The sequence below is a fragment of the Colletotrichum godetiae genome (assembly GCF_030913485.1).
Source record: "Colletotrichum godetiae strain CBS 193.32 chromosome Unknown BDP55scaffold_34, whole genome shotgun sequence".
Lineage (NCBI taxonomy): Eukaryota > Fungi > Ascomycota > Sordariomycetes > Glomerellales > Glomerellaceae > Colletotrichum > Colletotrichum godetiae.
In genome coordinates this window covers 396,625-409,545 of record NW_026851282.1, presented here as the reverse complement: position 1 = coordinate 409,545, position 12,921 = coordinate 396,625, and the positions used below count along the sequence as shown (strand labels likewise).

The 12,921-nt window shown below is 54.4% G+C and overlaps 4 protein-coding genes across 4 annotated transcripts; 2 read left to right on the top strand and 2 right to left on the bottom strand.

Moving 5' to 3' along the window:
• Window positions 1-48: 48 nt before the first annotated feature.
• BDP55DRAFT_717719 (uncharacterized protein) lies at window positions 49-1,112 on the top strand (the record flags this gene model as incomplete). The annotated part of the gene is made up of 3 exons (XM_060578380.1): window positions 49-132; window positions 271-459; window positions 498-1,112. The coding sequence occupies 3 exons, from the start codon at window positions 49-51 to the stop codon at window positions 1,110-1,112; spliced, it is 888 nt and encodes a 295-aa protein (XP_060427015.1).
• Window positions 1,113-2,333: 1,221 nt separating this feature from the next.
• On the bottom strand, window positions 2,334-4,503 carry BDP55DRAFT_557300 (electron transfer flavoprotein-ubiquinone oxidoreductase; the record flags this gene model as incomplete). The annotated part of the gene is made up of 4 exons (XM_060569678.1): window positions 2,334-2,433; window positions 2,515-4,081; window positions 4,170-4,291; window positions 4,334-4,503. 4 exons carry the CDS (start codon window positions 4,501-4,503, stop codon window positions 2,334-2,336), a joined length of 1,959 nt encoding a protein of 652 aa, XP_060427014.1.
• A 935-nt stretch (window positions 4,504-5,438) lies between these two features.
• Window positions 5,439-8,240, bottom strand: BDP55DRAFT_557331 (family 92 glycosyl hydrolase; the record flags this gene model as incomplete). The annotated part of the gene is made up of 6 exons (XM_060569683.1): window positions 5,439-6,493; window positions 6,545-7,661; window positions 7,721-7,731; window positions 7,786-7,890; window positions 7,954-7,986; window positions 8,039-8,240. 6 exons carry the CDS (start codon window positions 8,238-8,240, stop codon window positions 5,439-5,441), a joined length of 2,523 nt encoding a protein of 840 aa, XP_060427013.1.
• Window positions 8,241-10,699: 2,459 nt separating this feature from the next.
• On the top strand, window positions 10,700-12,777 carry BDP55DRAFT_237797 (uncharacterized protein). Its single transcript, XM_060566191.1, has 4 exons — window positions 10,700-11,401; window positions 11,474-11,996; window positions 12,120-12,445; window positions 12,503-12,777. The coding sequence occupies exons 1-4, from the start codon at window positions 10,803-10,805 to the stop codon at window positions 12,588-12,590; spliced, it is 1,536 nt and encodes a 511-aa protein (XP_060427012.1). The 5' UTR covers window positions 10,700-10,802; the 3' UTR covers window positions 12,591-12,777.
• Window positions 12,778-12,921: the final 144 nt, after the last annotated feature.

Genomic DNA, 12,921 nt, shown 5'->3' with positions numbered 1-12,921 from the left:
GGACCGTCATGACCACGGGCAGGAACGCGAAAACGGCACCTATTTTTCATGGCGTATGCACTGCTTTCGGGCATTCGCGGTCTGTTGGCAGGAATCTATGGGCCGTGGCAGCAAACAGACGGCTCGCGACGTGTGAGTCATTGACTTCAGACCGGCTCCAATCGGCCAGTGCAAGGGGGGAGGGGGCAAGAAGGGGAAAAAGGGCTGGGTCTGCCAGTCTGATCAATGGTGCGTGTTTGTCGCTCGCGTCCCACTTCTTTCTCCCCCCAGGTCCCCGCAACGAGACTGGCGCGTAAAGTACTGGGTACGCGAGCCTTGCCACGCCGCGGTCCATCACTGGGGAGTATCTGCCTCTCTCTCTCTCTCTGGAACCCGAACTTTGGCCCGATGAAAAACTCTGTCGACATCCACCAAGGCCCTTTTGCGGCTTGCCTTTTCCCAAACACATTTACACATTGTGTAAGTTCGCCCATACACACGACACCTCTTGAGCTCAGCTCGCCCTTCCTCGTCCGCTTGACTTCGCTCTAGCCCAAGCATGGCTGGGCGTTGCTTCGCCATGGATGCAGAGTAAGGGCGCTTGTAGCAATATTACAGATGCAAATTTTATTGCAATCTTACAACAAGGTATCGGGTACCAGGTCTCTTGCGAGACCGGGACAGTGGTCCGTGCGCTCAGAAGTACCTCTGGATCCATTCCAAAGTCGAGGTACTTTGTCCACGTCTTCGGCTTTGCCCTCGCGACTCATGCATGTGCGAGCCCCATTGCACCAAAACCTCAGGCCAAGTTTTTTCCTTTTTTCACACCCGACCTCGTGCTTGCAGCTGCTGCTTGCTGCTCGCCAGGTGTGCTTTTCTATACGGTTTTAAGGCCGCATCTCGGCCTTGCGGGCCCTGCCAAAGCTCCATCTGCACTGCGACTCATGCAACTTCAAACTTCAAACTCCCAAAAGTCCGACAGCCTCGTTGGAACATGGAGGTGGCTCACCCTCGCTTCCACTTGGCACCACACTCTTTTGAGACTCTGTCACACTGTGTCTGTCTTATTTCTGCCTCCATCGCGACGCCCAAGGTTTGGCTGCCCGTCGCACTGCCTATTCTCCTCGCTTTGAGCAGCGGCAGCAACTACCTTGAGTTCCTAACTAACCTAAGAAACCAAACAAACCCAAAGAGCTACACGACTCAATGAGCTGGCACGCAACCTACGCGATCCGACGAGATCAAAGTACGCTTGTCCAACTCGAAGCTGCACTCCAGCCACTGAGACGGTCTGAGCCCGCATTCTTCACATCTTGCATCTTGCAATGTGTCCCGTACTTTTCGTAGTGTTGTAAGCTCCCGTTCCAGCCTCGCCTAACGCATGGAGTCCAGGAACCACAAGTGTCTCGCAAGTCGCATCGCACCCTTGGTTGTCTCCGATGTAGTTTCCCCCCCATTTCCGCATTCCGCCCGAGTCGGGGTCTACCCCCGATCGAGAGCCACTTCGTGCAGTCGCGATTTTGGCACGAGGATAATGCTATTCCTGCAGGGACTCATTCGCGGTGTGTGTCGACTTGATTCAGCATTGGCCCCCTCCTCTCCCTCCACCTTTCCGCTTCTCCCTCAGATTGATCTTATCCGATCCATACCATTGTCAATCACGAGCCCGAACGACGTCGCAACAGTCGGGGCCCCTTGACTTCGGCCTCTGTCCTTCCAGAACTTCTCCGTCATGCAGGCTGGAAAAGTGTTGGGCATTCGTCTGATATGCCATACACTGGCACACATACACACACGCACACACACACTCCCAAGCCGGGCAAAGCCAAGATGGGAAACCGTGTGCCGTCATTCATATACTGGGCGAGTAAGGGTATCGCTGCTTACGTTTTTCTTCTTGCCGATGCGGACCGATTAAGGTAGTCAATTGCGCTGCTGGTTGCTATTGTTGTTGCCTCTTCGATTGATAAATGGTCTCTGCGCAATCACATGGCAAACCTCCAAGTTTTTCCTTTGTCATGAAATTCTGCCCTTTACTCACTGTGACGAGTACTCTGACTATGAATACACCGTGCAACTACTCTCTATCCTGGTAAACAATCTATTGACACTGTGGTATTCAACTCGGGGCCTCTATGTGTTTAAAGCCAGATCGTTGATCCCTTGCATATTTCCTTTGGCCGTTTTCGTACTTCCGCCTTGGGCGATATCGTATAAATATCCCACGTGTTTCGTCTAATCTGATGAAGTATATGGCAGCAGCCTTGGAAGTTCGAATTGGATGGGATAAAAGACAAGACCTCTCTCGTAAGATACTCCAGCCATGATGCTGAGGGGATATATAAAAAGTGATCTCATGACATGTAGTACTTGGGTCCCTCGCCGCCCTGCGGAACCTGCCAGTTAATATCCTGATTTGGCGCCTTGATGTCGCATGTCTTGCAGTGGATGCAGCTGTAAATAAAATGTCGTTAGTCAAAATCGTTTCCCTTCGCGGTAGCAGGGCAATAAGGGGGGCAATGAGGGAAAACTCACTTTTGCGCGTTAATCTGGAACCGCACCCCAAGCTCCTTGGTATCATCCTCAACATACTCATACACACCCGCCGGACAGAACCGGTTCTCGACGCCCTTGAACTTGGGCCACGTCTCCCGCGTGTGCTTCTCCCAGTCTTTCACCTGCAGGTGCACCGGCTGGTCCTCCTCGTGGTTCGTGCCCGTGCGGCTCACGCTCGTGAGGATATCAAACGAGATCTTGCCGTCGGGTTTCGCGTACTCGATTTTCTGGAACTTGTCTGCGCTGCCCGTCGCCGCGTGGTCCGGCGTCTTGTGCTTCAGCGTCCAGGGCACGCGGCCCTTCAGGACATACGCTTCGAGACCGGAGTAGGCGATACCGCCGTATAAGCCGAGCGGGGTGTGGAATGAGGGACGGAAGTTGCGCACTTCTTTGAGTTCTTTCCAGATGGACGAGTTGCGGAGTTTGTCTTCGTAGTCGTACAAGAAGACCGTGTCGCGCGGCTTCTCCTCGGCTTCTTCTCCCTCTGCCTCCTCGGCTGCCGCACTGCTGGAAGAGAGTGCGCTGAAGGCGGCCTCGGCGGCGAGCATGCCCGACTTCATGGCATTGTGCGTGCCCTTGATCTTGGGCAGGTTCACGAAGCCGGCCGAGTCGCCAATCAACGCGCCACCGGGGAACGCGCATTTAGGGATAGACTGGAACCCGCCCTCAATCAACGCGCGCGCACCGTACGTGAGGCATTTGCCGCCCTCGAGGACCTCCTTGTACATGGGGTGGTGCTTCATCTTCTGGAACTCGCCGTAGGGCGAGACCCAGGGGTTCTCGTAGTCGAGCGCAACGACGAGGCCGATACTCACAAGATTGTCGCCGAAATGATACATCCAGCCGCCGCCGTAGAGGTCTTTGGATAGCGGGTAGCCCATGGAGTGCGTGATGGACCCCTTTTGGAACTTTTCCGGCTGCACCTCCCACACCTCCTTGATACCCAGCGCGTACGTCTGGTGCTGGCTGTCGCGGCGCAGGTCGAATTTCTTAATGACCTGCTTGCTCAGGCTGCCGTGGCATCCCTCTGCAAACAGCGTGCAGCGCGCGTGGAACTCCATGCCGCGCTCAAACGCGTCCTTGGGCTTCCCGTCGCGGCCCATGCCGAGATCGTTGGTGGCGACGCCCTTTACGCTGCCGTCGACCTCGTTGTAAAGAACCTCGGAAGCGGCGAAACCGGGGTACACCTCGACGCCGAGCTCCTCGGCGCGGTCGCCCAGCCACTTTGTAAACTGGTTGAGCGAGACGATGTAGTTCCCGTCGTTGTGCATCTGCGGCGGGGTCGGGAGGGGGATCGCAGCGGACTTTGTAAGGAAGCGCATGCGGTCGCCGCCGGCGGGCGTGGCGTACTCGAAGCGGTCCGGGTTGTCCTCGGACAGCCAGTCCGGGATGAGCTCGTCAATGGCCGTGGGTTGGATGACGGCGCCCGAGAGGATGTGGGCGCCCATCTCGCCGGCCTTTTCGAGGAGGAGGACGCGAAAGTCTTCGTTGCCGGCTTCGTTGGCGAGCTGCTTGAGTCGGATCGCGGCGCTGAGACCGGCGGGGCCTGGGGTGTTGAGGACATTGTCAGCCTATTGAGGATCTACACACAGGATAGATTGCAAGAGGGTGCAAGGGGCAGACTGGTTCCGTACCACCGCCTACAATGACAACATCGACCTCATCTGATTCACGCTCAATCGTTGCCGGATCGAATTCGTCGTCCTCATTGCTTCGTCGTGTCCTACTCGTCGTGAAAGTGCGTGCGCCGAGAGGCCTGAAGATCGTGACACCGGCAGAGCCCCGTGTAGAAGGTAACCTCCCGGTCGTCGTTCTTGAAGTGGTTGTTGAGCTGGTGGTGGTGGTGGTGGTGGTAGCGGTAGTGGCAAGTCCTGCTTGGGCGGGACGTGTAGTCCGGAATCGACACCTTGAGAGGTTGCGCGTGCTGCGCTGAAGACTCCTCGCGAGAGGTGATGCCGAGGTGTTCATCTTGGTTATGTGAAAGATGTGTATGCGCGCGCGTGTGTGCGTGTATGCTGTACGTGACCGTGTCGTAAGATGGGGTAGAAGTTTGTCCCTTTCTAGTGAACCGGACTACCGCAAGGAACGTCCAAGTCGGCGTGGGCGTAGGTTTGCTCCGTTCCCTCGTGCGCTTTGAGAAGGGAAGCCGAGGAAAGCTAGTGTCGCGGGCGCAATTGGTGTCTTCTTCCTCTACGTGCCGTCTGTACCACTTTGTCAAGTCACCTTGTGGTTCGTCAATTGGCAGTGGTGCGATTCAAAATCTAGTGGGATATGGAGAATTAGAGAAAAAGGCGGCGGATCCTTTTCAATAGAGACTGGGGAAGTCTTTGATGAGCTTCGTTTCTCTCCCCCGTCTCTAATACGTAATGCGAGGGGTGGTCAAAATGCTTGTACTGCCGCCCACCAGCTCGGGCCCTGGCTTCTGTGGGTGGTGATAGCCGAGAGAAACCGGTCGTGGTGTTTGGACTCGGTCAGTACTTCTGCGACGCAGCTATCTGCAGCTTCAATATCAGGTAGACTTTTGGTATCCTTGGATGCTCTTTTTACAGCTGAAAGGTACCTGCGTAGCAATGGCCGGGAGAAGCCGAGTGACTCCAAGCAAGTCGAGTAACCGTCCGACGCTGCAAAGAGTTTAACGTCTGGGGCACAGAGCTGCAACCGTCCAATCACCGCCGCCAAATTTCAAATGTGAGCTGGGTCCCTCCGATGTCGTTTCGGCAGCAGGGGAGCTGTTGCCGTCGGCGTAGCCTTCATTTTTGCCGAGCAGAAAATGATACTTTGAATCAAGGCATTTGTGGGTGCAATCACTCTGTACAATTCTATATAATTACTGGAGACAGTCATGCCATGATATACATGACGCTATTGACGCTGTTGTTTTGTTTGTACACCTTCAAGCACAATCAAACTTGGGTTCGAGTTGGCGCTATTGTCTTTGGTGTCGCTGCATAGCTGGGAGGCACATCTTCCTCCTTAGTGCCCCAGTCACTCTCCTCCGAGCCGACGGTGAGCTCCAGTACACCGCCGTGGTAGAAGAAGTCGTGGTTTATCCAATTCTTCGTGTATGGTTTTCCGTCCAGAGTAGCGCTCTGAATGTAGATACCCTCGGCAAGTTCTTTGTCATCCTTTGCGACCTTTCGGATAACAGCGGGCTTAGCCCCCCGGCTCTTAAGCCGTACCTCAGGGAAGAAAGGTGGGATGACGAGGTACACGTCTTGCCCCGCGACGGGGAAGAACCCCATCATAGCAAGCGCGCTGAACGCCCCCATTGCGCAGTCATCATTACCAGGGATGCCGTTGATCGTGGCGTTGAATTGCGAAGGGATGTAGCTCCGTGTGGTGCGGGAGCTGAGGCCGGGTCTACCCGCATAATGGAATTGGAATACTGTAAGGAACGCCTGTTCGTTGCCCATGTAGACGATATTGCCGCTGTGGTAGTATTCGAGCCTGTCGACAAACGCATCCCGGCCTCCCATGAGCTTGATCAAGGTTGCCATATCCTGCGGTGCGAAGAACGAGTACAGCCATGGTGAGCCCTCGTATGTCGCCTGGGCAGTGTCGAAGTAGCAGAGATGCTGCTCGGTATTGGGCGAACAAATACGCGTGTTCTGGTACGTAAACGAGCCATTCATCAACTTCGGCATCAGGAAACCCGTGTACTTCGTCCTCTCAACCTCCTTTTTGTCCTTGTCTTGAATGATGTCCTCTTGGGCCGGGTTCCAGAGGTTCTGCCAGTTGGCGCTGCGCTGCATATATTTCTCAAAGTCTTCCTTGTGGCCGAGTCCCTGGGCCATCTCGGCAATGCAAAAGTCGTCGTACGCGTACTCGACAGTCCGTGAGATAGACCTGCTATGTGGACCGGTCGACACTTTGTCCATGTGATCCTGTGCGATATATCCCAAACCAAACCAGCTTTGTAGATTGCCGCGGCCTTCGACGCCATAGTGCTGAGGTGCCACTGCAAACCCATGTTAGAGGCTGCTTCGCTATGCGAGTTCCAATTACATACCTTCTGCATCAGAAACCACAGCCTCGTATGCGGTCTTCCAGTCAACCCCGTTGGTCATGTTCTTCAAGTATGCATCTGCAATCACGATATCCGCGTTTGAACCTCCTTGGCTAAACCCTTTGCAGAAAGACATTCTGCAGTCCGGAAGTTTCCCAACAAATCTGAAGATATCCAGCAATGTTCGTACCATTTGCGTTTGAGCTTCTGGGTCTATGATGGTCAGGAGTGGATGCTGTGCTCGGAACGAGTCCCAGATGCAGTAGAACGAGTCAAAGTACGGTTCGGACGACTCCCATAACGGGTTTTCGCCAGTGTAGTTTTGCGGTGACAGCAGGCTTCGATAGAGACCCGACCAGAATACGGTCTTCATGTCTTCACTGACGCCTTCCGTGCTGACATCCACCGCTGAGAGCTTGTCGGCCCAAGTCGTTTCCGCAGCACGTACAGTACCGTCAAAGTCGAATTTGGGGATATCTCTCTCGGCATTCTCGCAAGCTTTGTTGACAGAGATAAAAGAAAGGCCGACTCTGGCAAGGATCTGGTTGTTCGTAGGACGCTCAAATTGCAGCCACGCGCCAGCGGCACCAGTTGGGTTGTGAATGCCACGCGTGAACTCCGCTAGATATTTGTCTGTCACGCGCGGGTTGTCCCCCTCGAAAACGCCGGATTTTCGTATAGGAGCGCCCCGAAAGTCGGCGCAGAAGAAGGCCCTGTAGCTACCTTGACCGAAAGAGGGCCTGAAGGTGCCGTCGCCAACGACGCGGCCAGACTCGTACACTTGAATGCCTCCACTCGACCTGCTCTGAGCAATGTCCGTGAGGTCAATGAGAATCAACGGGCTGCTCACAACTTCAACCGTGTTGAGGTCAGCTACGTTTTCGTAAGATACGGTATCGTTTGGCGAGAAGTTGAAGCGGAAGAGAGTTGTGCGCTCCCCAGCCGTCATCTCTGCGCCGACAGTGTTGGAAATATTGACAGCAAAGTAGCCCGGACGGGCTACAACGGAGTCATTTACACGCCAAAGGCTCCGTGATTCTGTTGTAAAGTTGCAGGCGAGATAATCATCATTGGGGCATCCCGGATGAGGGAACAGAGGGAAGTTGCCTAGAGAAGGCGACTGTAGTATTTTTTAGCAAAAGAGCGTGGAGTTGGACTTATGGACTTGGGGACACCTACACCTCCGGTTCCTGTTCAGATTCGTCAGCACCGAAATAAGATAAAGAGATATTGTGACAACTTACCAGAGTCATGTAAATGAGAGAAGCCGGTGATTTTGGAGTTGTCAGATACCCAGCCAGCCGCATTCTCGGCTCTAGAGTCCGTGTCTGCACAGGCTTTGGCCATTCCTAACGTAAACGTCAGGAACAGGTATGTGTCTTGATCTTGACCAAAGGCGCTGTATCACTTACCGTATGGCAATGATGCGCCAGGAAACACATGGCCTGAGGTTGGGTCAGCTGTATAGTATCAAGTGCATCAAGCAACCTTACTCACCTCCGTTGGTAGTTCCGATTAGTGGATTGACATATCTCAGAACAGCTCGCTGTGCTCTGAAATCCGGCTTGGTTCTGATCAGGTTGATGAAACCGCGGGTCCCCGAGAGAGGCCACCAGAGGACCAGGCAGACGACGACAGCAGCGAATACCGCCAGTCGGACAGGTCGGGACAGACCGATGGCTGGGACGAGGAGGGCCATCTTGAGTTGAGGTCAAAGGCTCCTACTCCACAATATGGCCAGCAGTCACTCGGATGCCCTCAAATCAAGAATTGAATTAGTCGAACAGAAATCCTGCCCATTAGAATGCCTCCAGGGCCGGACAACGACTAGCTCGCCGAAGTGATTGATCTGCTTATGTGGTCATGTGGGTGTGATGCTAACAGTTACTCTGAAGATGTGTCAGTGTATGTCTGTCAGGGTTGCCCGGATCACACCGCACCGGCAGAGTTGCAACTTGTTGATAAAAGTGGTGAAACGTGAAAGCTGATGAAGACGAAGCCAGAGCTGCATAAGTGGAGACGTTCCTAGAGGAAGGCTAAGGAGATAGCTGTGTGTCTTAGGCCCTGACGTAGGTACGGATAGCTATTTGGAGCTTGGTAGGGATGGATGGCATTCCTTGGTGTGCGTGCAACTCGGTTCGGAAAGTGACGACCGGCGAAGTGGACAAATCCAACTTCAGCTGAAGTCAGAAGTCAGGCAAGTCTCGGCAGCTCGTGCTTTTCGCTCCGTCCCTTTGGTTCAAAGCGGATTCATGCAGCAAGCGCGAACGATAATGATGAGATTCGAACGGCTAAGTTCGAAGCTTCAAGGCACATGCCGCGGAAGGGGTAACAGGACACATATTGAGAGAGATGTGGGCAGGCAGTCCTTGTTTAAGAAGCCCTCCAAATCGTAGCATGGTAGGTAAGTACCTAGGCCGCCCGATGGGATGGATGGATGGGGACAAACAAGGGGTTCTATTTTTTCTGCCGTATTATTCCATGTCTCTCTGCCTCCTGAAGTGTCTCGCTCTGGAGCCACCAGCCCAAAACGGTAACCTTGTCGACGCCATCGGGTAGCTGGGCCACCAATTGACATGATGGACAATCTGCAGATGGCCGGTCCTTTTCCGAGATGGCGATACCCATTGCCTGGGGATACGGTCTTGGCACCCATTTGGACAGCGGAATCTCTGCTCCAAAGTCCCAGTGTGGCTAGGGCTGAGGGGAGTACAGGTCATGGAGGTGTCGAAATCTGGCCCGAATAGCGTACCATGTCGTGTCTGCAGGAAGAAGCGACGCCAAATCAAGCAGGTCTGACGGGCTGACGGGCTGAGGTTGCAGCTGCAGAGTGAGCCTGATCAGTCATGGTGGCCGCATTGCAGTAAGGTAACCTTTAGCTCCGAGGTGCTTGAATTACCAACCTGGTCGTCACAAATAAGGTTAAATGTTAGTGCTATTTGTGCCGAGTCGCCGAGTCAGCCGTCAACAAGCCATTTCTAACAGAAACACCGTCAGAAATACCTCCAAAGAGCACCCTCAGTCTCCAAGACAAAGAGCCACGTGCCCCCCTTTCACAACGCTCTCTTCCTCTTGATCATCGCCCTCTTCTGCATGCCTTCATCAAAACGTAGTCCGAGACTCTGTAACGGTCAGGACCATTATCGCGCGCAAAGTCTCTCGTTTGCTGGCCTCGTTACATCTCCTGCGTTTACCTTAGGAGCCGAGCATAGATCATGCCGACTTGGCTCTGGTTTCCACTGGAAAGTCCAAGCGGACTTTCTCTCTCTCTCTCCGCGCTCATTTCCACCAGAAGCACACTCTGATTATAGCTCAACACTGCAACCCAAGATATCTTACATCAACAGAAAGCTTCTGGAACACGTCTTCGCAGCATCTTTTGTTCGAGCAATCTGGTCCGACACCGCAGTGGACCTCCTCCACCCATCCATCCAATTCGATGCATGCTTCTGCTTCATCGGAGGATACCTGCTCACCACCACCACCACCGCAATGCACGTCGCCGAGTGGCTGCCGTTGGGCTAACGTTACCGTCTTTTAGCTGGAGATCCAGCAGCTGCATGAAGGCGGAGAACCCTGCTCCTCCGCCCTGCCATCCTGGCTCCAACTGCCCTCGATTCATAACTTGCCTCTCCCACCGGCTATTCTGGAAGCTTGAGTCGGGGACAACCCTTGTCTGTCAAGAAGCGTCAGGGTCCCATCAGCGTTTGAGAGCCAGTTCATACGGGCCATACCTATCTATTCCCGCTACCTCTTGAAGCTCAACGGCGTATTTAAAACACAACTCGTGGCCTGAGCTTCGTAGACAGTCTGGGCTGCCCGATGCTAAAACGTCGTAGGAGCCCGTGGACTTCTTCCACAGACTTGTGCGTTGGTTGTTTTTGACCTACCTGGGTATATCTTCTTCTTCCTGGTCTATCTTCACTCTCGTCCCCCACTTTGACGTACTGGCGGCTTGCAGTGGGCACACTAACAGGCAAAACGACATCATTTCCTCCTGCAATACGACAACGTTCTCTTATTAGTCTCCATATACAACGTTTCCTCCCCCGCATCTTGATCACTTCCCCCGCTCATCATCCAAGGTCACGCGAACTGTAGTTCATCCTGGGATCAGAGGAACATGAGGTCCTGGACAGACACTTGACCAACCCCTCCTCGGCTCTTTTATAATGATGCCCTGTCCGCCGAGGGCCAGGCATCGCGACGTCCTGCGGTCGTGACCGCAACCTCGTTGGAAATATCTTCCATAGTCATCATCATGGCTCTCTTGTACAGCCTCGCCTTCGCCGGCCTAGCAGCAGCTAATCTTAGACCCAACTGTCCTCACTTCACCGACTACGCGGCAACGCCTCACGAACCCTTCTCAGAAGGCGTCCATAAGCTCGCCTACCAGCGTCCCCCGCCAGAATGCCGCACGGCCAGTTATCCCGAGGTCGAGAAGACCATCACCGAGATGAAGACTCTCGTGAAAGACCCGGACCTCTATCGTCTCTTCGAGAACACCTTCCCCAATACCCTCGATACTACCGTCGCATGGACCGGTGTCGCCGAAGACAACGCAGACGAGGAGCTCAGCTTCATCATCACCGGTGACATCAACGCGGAATGGCTTCGGGACAGCAGTAACCAGCTGCAGAGCTACCGCTCTCTGCTTACACGCAACTCCTCGGCAGGCTCCCTCGCGGCCCTCTACCGCGGCGCAATTAACCTCCAAGCTCGCTACGTTCGCTTCGCGCCTCACTGCAATGCCTTCCAACCGCCAGAAGAATCCGAAATAGCACCCGCGGACAACGAAGCCGGCGGCGCTTCAGACCACATCTACCCACAGTACCCAACCTACTCCTTCTTCGAGTGCAAGTACGTAAACTCCCCCTTTCTGTCCCATCCCTCAGACCCTCATAAGCCCGTTCAACTAACACACCCCACCAGATACGAGCTAGACTCCCTCGCCGCCTTCCTCCAGCTTTCCCACGACTACCACGCCGCCACAGCAGACAAGGACTTCTTCGCCCGCTTCAACTGGTCCAAAGCCGTCGCCGTCCTCCTCAACACTACAGACGCCCTCCGCACCGGGACCTACGCCGCAGATGGCACCCTGAACCCTTCCCCGGCCCTCTTTGAGCGCCGCGCTGTCTCGGCCTCCGAGACCCTCTCCAACGGAGGCAACGGCGCCCCGACACAGGCCGGCACCGGCATGGTCCGTAGCTTCTTCCGTCCCAGCGACGACAGCTGCATCTACCAACTCTTCGTGCCGGCCAACATGATGTTTGCGCGGTACCTTAACTCGTGCGCCGAGATTATGGACGGTATCGACGCCAGCCTCGCCGAGCGCATGAGGGAGTCGGCCAAGGTCGTTCGCGAGGGCATCGAGGCGCACGGGAAGACGACGCACCCAAAGTTTGGCGAGATTTACTCGTACGAAGTAGACGGCTTCGGCAGCCACAACATCATGGTTTGTTCCCACCCCTCTGTCCCCTTCCCAACCTCACTTGCACTCCAAAAAAATAAAATAAAATAAAAAACAAAATAAAAATCGTCCCCTTTCTTCGCAGTTAATCTAACAACCTCCCCCTAGGACGACGCCAACATCCCCTCCCTCCTCTCCGCCCCGCATTACGGCTACCTCTCCGCCTCGGACCCAATCTACCAAAACACCCGCCGCTTCGTCCTCTCCACCTCGAACCCCTACCAGATGCGCGGGCCCGTCCTCAACGCCACCGGCGGGCCCCACATCGGCCCGGGAAACGCCTGGCCCATGGCCCTCATCGCGCAGCTCATGACCTCGGACGACGACGACGAGATCGCCTCGGGCCTGCGCCAGCTTGTCGGCTCCACGGACCGGCTGGGCCTCATTCACGAGTCTGTGAATAGTCATGACGCTTCCAAGTGGACTCGATCTTGGTATGTATTTCCTAGAAAAGGCGTGGCATACTTCTCTTGCTGACAGCTGTTTTGCAGGTTCGCATGGGCCAATGGTCTCTTTGGGCAGATGATGTTGGATCTGAGAGAGAGGAAGCCACATCTGCTCGAGAGAAGTTACCAGTAAAGCGGTTGAGTGCAGTGCATGTCGTACATTAGCCCTGATGTTCTATATATACCCCCTTCGGGGAGATGACCGCTGGCAATGTCGCCCCTACATAGCAAGGCCATTAGATATACATATTCTAGCTAGCGTAGTAGACACTAAGTTCTACGTTCTGCGAAGGAATTACCATTGAAGGTTGACAACGTATCCATTGCCACCCACATACCAAGACTGCGCTATGTAACAGCATCTTCGCATCAGTCTCAAGCCTGCACATCTTGAGCAGAACAGTAGAATAATACATTTGAATTTGAACACTAGTGATCTGCTCTATCTTACGTCATAAGGTCAT